The sequence below is a fragment of the Oncorhynchus mykiss genome, chromosome 25, assembly GCF_013265735.2.
Source record: "Oncorhynchus mykiss isolate Arlee chromosome 25, USDA_OmykA_1.1, whole genome shotgun sequence".
Lineage (NCBI taxonomy): Eukaryota > Metazoa > Chordata > Actinopteri > Salmoniformes > Salmonidae > Oncorhynchus > Oncorhynchus mykiss.
Window position 1 is genome coordinate 2,682,347 of NC_048589.1, and position 13,076 is coordinate 2,695,422.

A 13,076-nucleotide genomic window follows, 5' to 3' on the forward strand; every position below is an offset into this window, starting at 1 on the left:
GGTTTTTGCTCTGACATGCACTGTCAACTGTGGGACCTTTATATAGACAGGTGTGTGCCTTTCCAAATCATGTCCAATCAATTGAATTTAGCACAGGTGGACTCCAATCAAATTGTAGAAACATCAATGATGATCAATGGTAACAGGATGCCCCAGAGCTTCATTTTGAGTCTCATAGCAAAGGGTCTGAAAACCTATAAGGAAATAAGGTATTTATTTTTTATATTTTTAATAAATAACCAAAAATCTATACAAAACTGTTTTCGCTTAGTCATTATGGGGTATTGTGTGTAGATTGACGTAGATTTTTCTTTATTTAATCAGTTTTAGAATAAGGCTGTAATAAAACAAAATTAGGAAAAAAGGGAAGGGGTCTGAATACTTCCCGAATGCACTGTAATTGTATGTGTGAGGTATAGAGATGAAACTGAAACTTATGTGACTTGTAATGTTAAAAACACTATAAAAATTATGTGACTTGTTAAGCAACATTTTACTCCTCTACTTATTTAGGCTTGCCATAACAAAGAGGTTGAATTCGTATGGACTCATTGACATTTCAGCTTTACATTTGTATTAATTTGTAAAAGTTTTGTAAAACAAATTCCACTTTGACATTATGCGGTATTGTGTGTAAGCCAGTGACAAAAAATCTAATATCACGCTTTTCGATTATGGTTTCGATTATATTTTTAGACATGAAATATTTGTTAATTCCATTCTTTTATTTTTAGGTTGTGTGAATTGTTGTGAATGGTTAGATATTTTGGAGCTAAAAACATAAGCATTTCGCTAAACCCACAATAACATCTGTTAAACATGTGTATGTGACAAATAATATTTGATTTGACTACGCATAATGTGGGTTGAATGCTGTAATGACACAGAAGAAAAAAATTCATTAAAGTCCCATGATGGTAGTGATTGCCCATTACTTCTTATCACATATTAACCATAATTTCTTTACATTACTTAGGGCTAGGGGGCAGGATCCTGAATGTCCAAAGTAAACTGCCTGTTACTCAGGCCCAGAAGCTAGGATATGCAAATAATTGGTAGAATTTGATAGAAAACACGTTGAAGTTTCTAAAACAATGTCTGAGTGTAACAGAATTGATATGGCATTTTTGGAGGTCACAGGCCTTTCCAATGAAGTCTATGGGTCTATATTGAAAAATTCCTCCCAGATTGCAGTACCTATGGCTTCCACTAGACGTCAACAGTCTTTATACAGGGTTTCAGGCTTGTTTCTTGAAAAACTAACAAGTAATAGTAGTTTTTCCAAAGGGAGCTCAACAGGAAAAGTAGGCTTTTGGGGCGTGTGAATGAGGGTGCGCTCTTCGTTATTTTCCTTTCCTATTGAACACCGTTCTTTTCGTCTGACATATTATCGTTTATTTACATATTAGGGTACCTGAGGATTGAATAGAAACATTGTTTGATTTGTTTGGACGAAGTTTAACGGTAGCTTTTTGGATTCTTTTGCATGTTGAAGGAGTGGATTACTGAAAACAATGGCGCCAACTAAACTTACTTATGGATATAAAGAAGGATTTTATTGAACAAAACGACCATTGATGTTGTAGCTGGGACCCTTGGGATTTCAAACAGAGGAAGATCTTCAAAAGGTAAGTGATTTATTTAATCGCCATTTGTCATTTTGTGAAGCTTGTGCTGGTTGACAAAAATATTTTGACGTGAGGTGCTGTCCTCAGTTAATCGCATGGTATGCTTTCGCCGTAAAGCCTTTTTGAAATCTGACAACGTAGATGGATTAACAAGAAGTTAAACTTTTAAATGATATAAAACACTTGTGTGTTCATGAATGTTAAATTTCACCGGATGTTGTCGGAATTATCCCGCTAGCGGAACACCTAGCCCAAAGAGGTTTTAATAAACAATTTCAGTTGTTGTGTATATTACATTTGTTTTGTTTTAAGCCTTTATTTCCAAGACATCATCTCATCTCTATAGAGCTGCTGCCTATGCTTTCCAACAAAATCACTATTTCAGTACTTCTTAAAAGTAAATCAGGCAGACTGCTCAACACTAACTATCAATCGCTTAGATCGGGGGTTCCCAAACTTTTCTTTTAACCCCCTTCCAGCATTGGGAAACATCGAACGCAGGTTAGCATGCTGTTTAAACAGTTGGAGACAGACAGAAGGGTGTGTTCATAACAATTCAACTGTTCTACCTTGTTAACTAGCAAATAGATCCAAGTTGGCTAAACTTGAAATAGAAAGATCAGCTGGGAACTCACTAGAACCTGGGCTTGTGCTTGAGAAATTGTTTATGAGACCTGTGTTAATTTTCTATAATGCCTGCTACAATAAGTTAGTCATTATTAGTGAATGTACATTATGCATGGTTCTGATTAAATATGTCATAAAAAAAGGCATTTTTATAGTGATTATTGCAACAACAACAAAAAATCAGGTTAAACTATTTTGATAAAATAATGAAATTACTAGCGGGTCTTATGATTGTGGAAGGCTTATATTTAGTCTAGGTATAATTTCACAAGTTATGAATTTATTAGATTATTACTGACTGTTTAAATGCAGCGTATTTGTCCTTTAAATTGTACAACATAGCTTATTTAGAGAAAACATTTTAAAAACTCACCCAGAAGTTAGAAAAACTCATGCAACCCACGAAAATGGAAATACAATAAGAGAGGTGTGTTGCAAATACAGATGTCGGATCTTAACTCAATCACTCTTTTTCTTATGCATTTAGGAAATTAGCAGTTCTTCTCTCCATTCAGCAGCAGTCAAGTAATTGGGATCAGGAGTCGCTATCTTAAAATAATGTTCCCTCTTGCTCGAACGCTATAGGCCTATGTCCTATTACTGCAACATTAAAATGTATCTGAAATTCAGCCACACACATTAACAACTGTAATTTTAAATAGCTTAAATAACAGAAGGTTGGTCTCAACTAGGGTACGACATAGAAGTGTCTAGTGTATCCTAAGGTTACAAATGAACTGTCAAAATGCAGTTCAATCTTGGTCTAGCTGGTAGGGCTACTCCCTTTAGGGCGCACATATAGGCCTACCGTGTTGGCGTGGGTTGGATTCTGGCCCAAGCCCTTCTGTCACAAATAATGCAATCTCCAGATTGACTTGATGTAGTTCGACAGGAGCAGTAGACAAACTCTGAATGATTGGCTATGAAAAGCCAACTGACATTTACTCCTGAGGTGCTGACCTGTTGCACTCTCTACAACCACTGTGATTATTATTATTTGACCCTGCTGGTCATCTATGAACATTTGAACATCTTGGCCATGTTTTGTTATAATCTCCACCTGGCACCGCCAGAAGAGGACAGGCCACCCCTCATAGCCTGGTTCCTCTCTAGGTTTCTTCCTAGGTGCCGACCTTTCTAGGGAGTTTTTCCTAGCCACCGTGCTTCTACACCTGCATTGCTTGCGGTTTGGGGTTTTAGGCTGGGTTTCTGTACAGCACTTTGTGACATTAGCAAATGTAAGAAGGGCTTTATAAATACATTTGATTGATTGATTGATTGAAATATGGACGGGGGTCTTTTCTTAAATTTTGTCGATAAGAAATGACCATACCAGATACTTTTGGATAAGATAAATAGTAAACAAATAAAATTACAGTACACAAACATTAGTTAACATTCATACAAAGTGTCGGGTAAATTGCCACAGTAGATTTGCTGTGGTAAATGTGGAAATACTTTATTTTTGTTGTACAGAATGCTTGTAAAAAAAATGTAAAATCACCCCTAGTTTGTTAAAAAATGACACATTATTCTGATGACAATGCCAGCCAGAGGGTGAACATATCTTGAAAGGCTTTGGTTGCAAGCAGGACTAAGGCAGAAAGGAAGAGGCGAAGCGAGAGGGATCACTCTCGCGAAAATAAGCCCAATGGGTTGCTATGCCCTCCAATGCCCACCCATGGCTGCAACCCTGACCAGTCATGTGAAATCCATAGATTACGGCCTAATGATTTTATTTCAATTGAGTGATTTCCATATATGAACTGTAACTCAGTAAAATCTTTGAAATTGTTGCATGTTGCGTTTATATTTTTGTTCAGTATAATAATCTATGTAACTAAAGTGATTTAGTAAAATGTAACAGAGTAAAAAGTAAGTTCCTTTCCTGAGAAATTACTTACAAGCACAGCCCACAGAGAGTAACTAGAAAAGTACTAATTCAAGGGGCATTAGTGGACCGGATTCGAACTCGTGCTTACTCTAGCATATGTATGCCGTTGTCAGTGGCTGTACCCACTGGACCACAGTGAAATAACCATTTATATATTTAGCCTATTGCTTGCCTTGGACACATAATAAAACAAAAAATAAATATACTCCTTACAAATATTGTAATTTTATTATAATCCACATAAGAACTCTCACAAAACATGCTGTAGCCTGCACGTAGCCTACATAGGCTACTTGAACTGACGCCCAGTGGACCTGCAGTCTAAATTATTGTATAGCCTACACACACCGCTTCCAGCTGCCCCCTGGCATCGATTCAAAATATTAAATAGACATTCAAATCCTACGGCTGCAGGATAGCTTTCCTCCTCTGACAAAATAGGTCATATTAATTAAGATCTGATATCTGTAGGCTGACACTTCTTGCCAAATTCCCCTGACTTGAATAAAGCTACCTTGTTTCTTATAGTTACCGCCCGTAATGGGTATCCTGGGTTAAAGTATAGACTTTTTACAGTTACGACCTGTAACGGGTATCCTGGGTTAAAGTATAGACTTGTTACAGTTACGACCCGTAACGGGTATCCTGGGTCTCTAAAACTTGAAGGCCTTTTGTTACACAGTTACCACCCACTATAGGTTTGTTTCATTAGGTAAAAAGCAACATTCATAAATAACCAGGCCTTGAATCTTGAGCCTTGTTTCGGTCTTTAACCCTTAACGGGTTAACTGAGATATAGTGTAACGGCTTGCAGTCTACCAACCATGAAGGGTTATCTGAGGTATTGTGCTAGGCTTTGGACCTGCTCATAAAATGAGGTCAATGTGAATCAGATGGATGTGTTACGCTCCTGCTCACATAAAATGAACCAGAATCAGATGGGAGTTTTACCTAAGGTCCTTGGCTTCCGCTGAAGCTTTCACCTTAGCCAGCGGGATCAGAGTTTACATACGTGAACGCAGCAATATTGAATGGTGTGGAGTTTCCTCCCTCTAAAGTTTCAACTTAATGGTTTCCACCTCAGCAACTTGTCTTACATTTCTACCTTCATTCCCCTACACCACATTCATACCCAGCCACAGTTACACACATAACAGTACATACTTATTATTAACTCAAGGACAGAACTACATACATTTAAAATAAGAATACACACTTTTATACACTTGAGCCTAACATTTCATTCATCAATAATAAACTCGGCAAAAAAATAAACGTCCTTTCACTGTCAACTGAGTATATTTTCAGCAAATTTAACATGTACAAATATTTGTATGAACATAACAAGGTTCAACAATTAAGACAAACTGAACAAGTTCCAAAGACATGTGACTAACAGAAATGTTATTATGTGTCCCTGTCCGATGATGCTGTGACACACCGCCCCAGACCATGACGGACCCTCCACCTCCAAATCGATCCCCCTCCAGAGTACAGGCCTCGGTGTAACGCTCATTCCTTCGACGATAAATGCAAATCCGACCATCACCCCTGGTGAGACAAAACCACAACTCGTCATTGAAGAGCACTTTTTGACAGTCCTGTCTGGTCCAGCAACGGTGGGTTTGTGCCCATAGGCGACGTTGTTTCCGGTGATATCTGTTGAGGACCTGCCTTACAACACGCCTACAAGCCCTCAGTCCAGCCTCTCTCAGCCTATTGCGGACAGTCTGATGGAGCACTGATGGAGGGATTGTGCGTTCCTGGTGTAACTCGGGCAGTTGTTGTTGCCATCCTGTACCTGTCCCGCAGGTGTGATGTTCAGATGTACCGATCCTGTGCAGGTGTTGTTACACGTGGTCTGCCACTGCGAGGATGATCAGCTGTCCGTCCTTTCTCCCTGTATCGATGTCTTAGGCGTCTCACAGTTCGGACATTGCAATTTATTGCCCTGGCCACATCTGCAGTCCTCATGCCTCCTTGCAGCATGCCTAAGGCACGTAGATGAGCAGGGACCCTGGGCATCTTTCTTTTGGTGTTTTTCAGAGTCAGTAGAAAGGCCTCTTTAGTATGCTAAGTTTTCATAACTGTGATCTTAATTTCCTACCATCTGTAAGCTGTTAGTGTCTTAACGACCGTTCCACAGGTGCATGTTCATTAATTGTTTATGGTTCATTGAACAAGCATGGGAAACAATGATTAAACCCTTTACAATGAAGATCAAATTATCTTTGAAAGACAGGGTCATGAAAAAGGGACGTTTCTTTTTTTGCTGAGTTTACTTTGCTCTACTGACGCAGGCTCTGATATCCTAATGTCACTGCACCAATGTTCTTTCAATAACCTGAGAGATTCTCCCAACATCAGCTAGTCAGTGAGCTGAGCAGAGTATAATATAATACAGAGCACAACAAAAGTCCTTACTCTACTTTTATGTGGCTGCGTCCAGTATGAAGGAACTTAACGGTAGTTTCGCGAGCCAATGCTAACTAGCGTTAGAGCAATTACTGGAAGTCTACAGAAACAGCTAGCATACTAGTTGTTCCAATAGATTTCCAGTTATTGAACTGACGCTAGTGAGCAACTCCCTTCAATCTGAACTGAGACTCTATCCACGCGCTCATCTGACTCTGGGGAAGTAGATAAAGAGCCTTATTGCCAAAATACCAAACTATCCCTTTAACTCAAGGGTAGTTCAGAATGTTCAGATGTAACACTATTCTATTTCCTTCAGCGCAGGGTGTTTTTGTTCTGTTATTCCCGTTTTTATGCCAGAGAGGGAGAAGAGAAACACACACATGGCAATATTTTTTCCAGACAGTAGAGGTGTCAAACGGGAGGAGGGGATTTGCCATAAATCTGTCACATAACGCCTGGAAAACAGTTTAAAAAATAATTATTGGTCCAATATACTGGCACACACAACATTCTCGGAGGGATCTGTAGAGGGGACTGGAGTAGGGGGTCAGCAATTTGCACTGGACCACCTGTACAACAGTGGAAGCCGCTGAGGGGAGGACGGCTCATAATAATGGCTGGAATGGAGTCCATGGAATGGTATCAACCACATGGAAACCACGTATTTGATGTGTTTGATACCATTCCATTGACTCCATTCCAGCCATTATTATGAGCCGTCCTCCCCTCAGCAGCCACCAATGCTGCACAAGACGCAACACACACACAGGAAGCAGGGTGGTGAGGGTTTGTTACTAATATGCAGAGTGATACACACACGCACATTGTGTGCCAGGGTAACACCGCCCATTTTCACCGGTGTTAAAAGTTATTGTGGTCACAAAATCCTAACCTCCACAAATCACACATTCTGCCAGCTATGCTGGTTAGGCTCTGGAAAGAACATGCTTTAATGGGCACAGTTTGTGCCATTCATTGTGTGGCGTGCCACCACGATCTTGCACGCTATCGGCAGGCAGGTCCAGACACTGGCCAGGACCCCAAGGCCTTGCATCCTGGACTAAACAAACGCTCTTCCTCAGGCAAAAGAACAGGAAAACATCAAGCAATAAAACACAGCACTGCCAAACTGCCAGGAGCTGGCTCTAAAAAGTTCTCTCCATATATTTTATGTGATTATAGGCACTTTTGGAAATGATGATGGGTACATTACTCAATCAATTTATTAACTAATTTGCACACAAATAAACTTGACCTTGGACAAAATACTGAAACAATGAAAAAAGACATACAAGGTGTGGATGGATGCCTATTTAAATGTAGGCTTCTTACAATAAACAAATAATCAGAAGTAGGCTTAGTAAAGAAAAATACATTGGGACATTTACTGGATATCTGAAAGGGAATTGGAAAGGGGGATACCTAGTTAGTTGTACAACTGAATGCATTCAACTGAAGTGTGTCTTTCGCATTTAACCCAACCCCTCTGAATCAGAGAGGTGCGTGGGGCTGCCTTAAAATCGATATCCACGTCATCGTCGCCCGGGGGAACAGTGGGTTAACTGCCTTGCTCAGATGCAGAATGACAGATTTTGAACCCGTCAAACGCTTTTGTATTCATCCAACAGAATACTCATTTAATTTCAGGGTTATATGAGGGGGAGAACACTGATGATCCAGGATTTTGGGGAAGTAGCCTACCCAGTCTTACTGCAGTGTCCTAATTGAATACAAAGACAAATACTGTATGCCAGGGGTGCCTGCTGGTTTTCTGTTTTACCTGATAATTAATTGCACCCACATGGTGTCCCAGCTCTAAATCAGTCCCTGATTAGAGGCCAACAATGACAAAAAGCAGCGGAACTGGCTTTGAGGTCCAGAGTTGCGTTTGAGGGCTGTATGCCATAGTGCGCTAAAGGGCACAGAATAGCCTATACCAGCCAAATGGAATCACTTTCAGAGGCACAGTCCCATACTGACTGATTCACAGTATTTTCATTCTACTCAGTCATGATCTTACAGCTTAAATCTTGTGCCAAAGTCTCGGCAAAATGGTTAACCATCTGTTGGAATGACGCAGCTGAGGGAGAATTTGTTGTTGAGAAACCAAAACCAGGAAACAAACAATTTGCCTCAATAACTCCTGATGTTTTTGCACCCATTGACCTGCAGAAAGGTAGTGAATAATAGTCATTACTTCCATACAGTTTTGCTTTTGAGCAGTGGGGCCTACCACTTGTGACTATTTGTGTTGAGGCTATATAACCTCTTCATTCACAAATGCCAAACACAAAAACCTCCTTCCTGGTTTTTCAACCTATTCCTGGGTTAATAAAAATATATGATGTGTGTGTGTGTGTGTGTGTGTGTGTGTGTGTATACGCGCGCGTGTGCGAGCGTGTCATGACTCACGGCCATTCCAGGAAAACCCAATTATGATCATTCCCACCAAAGATATAATCATTTCAAAACATCTTGTGGGTGCCTGGAGGCATTTTTGGAGCCAACCTTATATGGAAAGCGTCAAATGTGGGACGTCTCTCAAATGTGAGAGGTTTGTTTAATGCAATTCCAGTAATGTCCAGTACAATAAACATCATGTTTAATGTGGGTAAGTAGCAAAGTAGAGTGGCTGCCTGTGTTCAAATGTTCCATGCTTTCATAAGCACTGAGCTTATCAAAAGACTCACAACTACTAAACTTGAAACGCTATTGACAAAACCATTTTTGGACGTAAGAAACAATATCTGACAATTGATTTAAAATACAGTATACATTTTTTTTAATAAAAAAAATATTTTGGCACAGTAATCTTGGATAAGCGAAAAACACATTGGGTGAATCCAACATAGGCCAACGCAATACTTGAAATTTGATCTACATCCACATTTTGATCTACAAGATTTGATCTAGACTACACCCAGTGGTTATATGAGATGCCAAAGAGTTGATATGAGTTATACGACGGGTGGGTTTATCTTGAATGCTGATTGGTTAAAACCACATTCCAACCGGTATATATTCCACAAGTTACCACAGGCTACATCTATGACGTTAAAATGCCTATTTACTCTGTTCCATCTGACTGCGCAATCCACTGTCTCATCAGCCCAGCCAAGCAATTTATAAACTTGATCTCCACTATAAAAAGCATTGAGACATTATCTAATTTCTTTTAGACTAACATTTCGTTTTCAACAGCAGAGATTTGTATAAACCTTGCTGTCTGTCTCTCCGACATTTGCAACATTGTTTCAATATTCAAATTCGATCTCCAGCTGTCCCATAGTAATGAGACGGACAGTGTTTCTCAGCCAGTCGAAATCTTGAATCAGCTGGCATAATTTTTATGGATATATACAAAGAAATGTAAATTGAAAAGGTAAAATGAAGTGCAGCTAGTTTGCAGTCTTTCCAGCTTCAGCTTGAAGTAATTGTGTTAGCTGTGTTGTTGGCTAGCTCCTCTGAACAACAAGTGTCCTAACGAGAGAGTACATTTTCTATGTTAGGAGAAATTGTGCCTCATTATCTCATTGTTATGGATGTATCCAAATAAATGTCACTTGAAAACAGCTTGAACAAATGCAAATGCAGCTACTCTGCTGTTATTCTGACGTGACTGTAAATTAGCTAAGGGATAAGAACATTGCCAGCCAGTATTGCAATGGAACATTTAAAACGAATGACTGGGCCACATCCATAGATACAGAACAAAAAGTCTGAACGACTGGGTCGCGTTTCTGGCAACCAAACAGATAGAACGAACGACCAGCCGGCTTGCATAGCCACCCTAGATTTGTGTTGAGACTATATCTTGTGGAAGGATGAAATACACTGCTCAAAAGAATAAAGGGAACACTAAAATAACACATCCTAGATCTGAATTAATGAAATATTCTTATTAAATACTTCTTTCTTTACATAGTTGAATGTGCTGACAACAAAATCACACAGAAATCAAATTTATCAACCCATGGAGGTCTGGATTTGGAGTCACACTCAAAATTAAAGTGGAAAACCACACTACAGGCTGATCCAACTTTGATGTAATGTCCTTAAAACAAGTCAAAATGAGGCTCAGTAGTGTGTGTGGCCTCCATGTGCCTGTATGACCTCCCTACAACGCCTGGGCATGCTCCTGGTGAGGTGGCGGATGGTCTCCTGGGGGTTCTCCTCCCAGACCTGGACTAAAGCATCCGCCAACTCCTGGACAGTCTGTGGTGCACCATGACTGACCCACTGCCAAACCGGTTGGTGGATGGAGCGAGACATGATGTCCCAGATGTGCTCAATTGGATTCAGGTCTGTGGAACGGGTGGGCCAGTCCATTGCATCAATGCCTTCCTCTTGCAGGAACTGCTGACACACTCCAGCCACATGAGATCTAGCATTGTCTTGCATTAGGAGGAACCCAGGGCCAACCGCACCAGCATATGGTCTCACAAGGGGTCTGAGGATCTCATCTCGGTACCTAATGGCAATCAGGCTACCTCTGGCGAGCACATGGAGGGCTGTGCGGCCCCCCCAAAGAAATGCCACCCCACACCATGACTGACCCACTGCCAAACCGGTCATGCTGGAGGATGTTGCAGGCAGCAGAACGTTCTCCACGGCGTCTCCAGACTCGGTCACGTTTGTCTCACGTGCTCAGTGTGAACCTGCTTTCATCTGTGAAGAGCACAGGGCGCAGACACAGCAAACCTTCTTGCCACAGCTCGCATTGATGTGCCATCCTGGATGAGCTGCACTACCTGAGCCACTTGTGTGGGTTGTAGACTCCGTCTCATGCTACCACTAGAGTGAAAGCACCACCAGCATTCAAAAGTGACCAAAACATCAGGAACATAGGAACTGAGAAGTGGTCTGTGGTCACGACCTGCAGAACCACTCCTTTATTGGGGGTGTCTTGCTAATTGCATATAATTTCCACCTGTTGTCTATTCCATTTGCACAACAGCATGTGAAATTTTTGTCAATCAGTGTTGCTTCCTAAGTGGACAGTTTGATTTCACAGAAGTGTGATTGACTTGGAGTTACATTGTGTTGTGTTCCCTTTACTTTTTTGAGCAGTGTAGTATGAATAAATTCATGAAAATATTTTTTTTAATGAAAATATTTCAATCATTATTTGAATACGTTGGTAACCTGTTAAAGTGATAATGACCTCGGAGCTGGTGTTTGGAGGATTTATTGGCACAGGTGGTGTTAGGCCCGAGACGGCAAACCGTGCCAATACCTTTCGGTTACTGCTCCCATTTTTTGGACATTAAAGGCATGTTTCAAACACCAACTTCGAGGGCATTATCACTTAAATAACTCATTGTATTGTCCATTTTAATGAATGCCAAACCCTTCCAACCCAGCAAAAACAACATTCCCTAGAATATTAACTGAAGATAAACCATTCCACATCAAATAATAGTCTACTGACCAAGATTTCCTTACAAACAATATTGCAATATTTTTTATTATAAAACAATACAGTGTATATTTGCAGAAGCTCTGCATCTGCAATGCAGAGACAACTCCACCTGGCCTCATATGAAAGCATAAGACCCAAAGGCAAAGCTGTTCAGGAAGATTTAGGCTTTCAAATGTTAGCGTAGGCAGAGGACAAGGCAAAAAAAAAAAACATAAGATTGTTTCTCTCATTAAAAATCCATAACGATTTAAATATTTATTCAGCATCTGCGCAAGATATCCATTTGCAAAGAAGCACAACTGATCAGTAAATCTGTCCCCAACCAAGTGACAGCCGATTATATTTATGTTTACACCAACTACTGTATAACTTTCTCAAAAAGAATGGCAACATGCCGATGCTAACTTGCACAGCTACAAAACTAGAAGCTAAAATCATGAGCTGATTTAGGTCCCATCTATCACACTGGATTACTAATACATTTCTGCCCCTATCAACATAATCAGGATCAGCTGTCTCTATACACATAGAGGGTGCATCCTAAATGGCACCCTACTCCCTATTGACTTGCATAGCTAAATTAAGGTTACATTTAAAATAAAACAAACAAAACAAATTGAGTGCACTACTTTGTACCAGAGCCCTATGGGGCCCTGGACAAAAGTCGGGCATTATATAAGGAAAACAGTACCATTTGGGACACAGATATGACCTTAACAACAGAGCCAACCAGCCCTGACCTGGACCAGCTGTTCATGGCACAAATTAACCAAACACATGTGAAAGGAGACAAATAGGGGAGAATGAGCCAGACAGACACTGCTTACATTTCAAGGTTTCTCCAGCGTAGGGGATGTGCAGTTTGAATCGATCACAACAGGGCCCTGGAGTCAGAGACGTGCATCTGAAGAGATGGGGAAAGAGATGTCAAATTGGGTGTCAAATGAAAGCTAAGAGTAGGGATGCACAATATATTGGTGAACATATCGGAATCGGACGATATTAGCTAAAATTCGTATCGGCCCGATGTCTAGTTTAATGCCGATGTGCAACACAGATGTCAAAGCTGACGTGCAAACCTATATGA

The 13,076-nt window shown here is 40.4% G+C and overlaps 1 protein-coding gene across 1 annotated transcript in view; it reads right to left on the reverse strand.

The window, feature by feature from the left end:
• Positions 1-13,076, reverse strand: part of babam2 (BRISC and BRCA1 A complex member 2) — a 193,317-nt gene that overhangs the window by 170,319 nt on the left and 9,922 nt on the right. Inside the window, exon 3 of the mRNA XM_021584324.2 lies at positions 12,817-12,893. Coding sequence (XP_021439999.1) covers positions 12,817-12,893 — 77 coding nt within the window. The remainder of the gene's footprint in view (positions 1-12,816; positions 12,894-13,076) is intronic.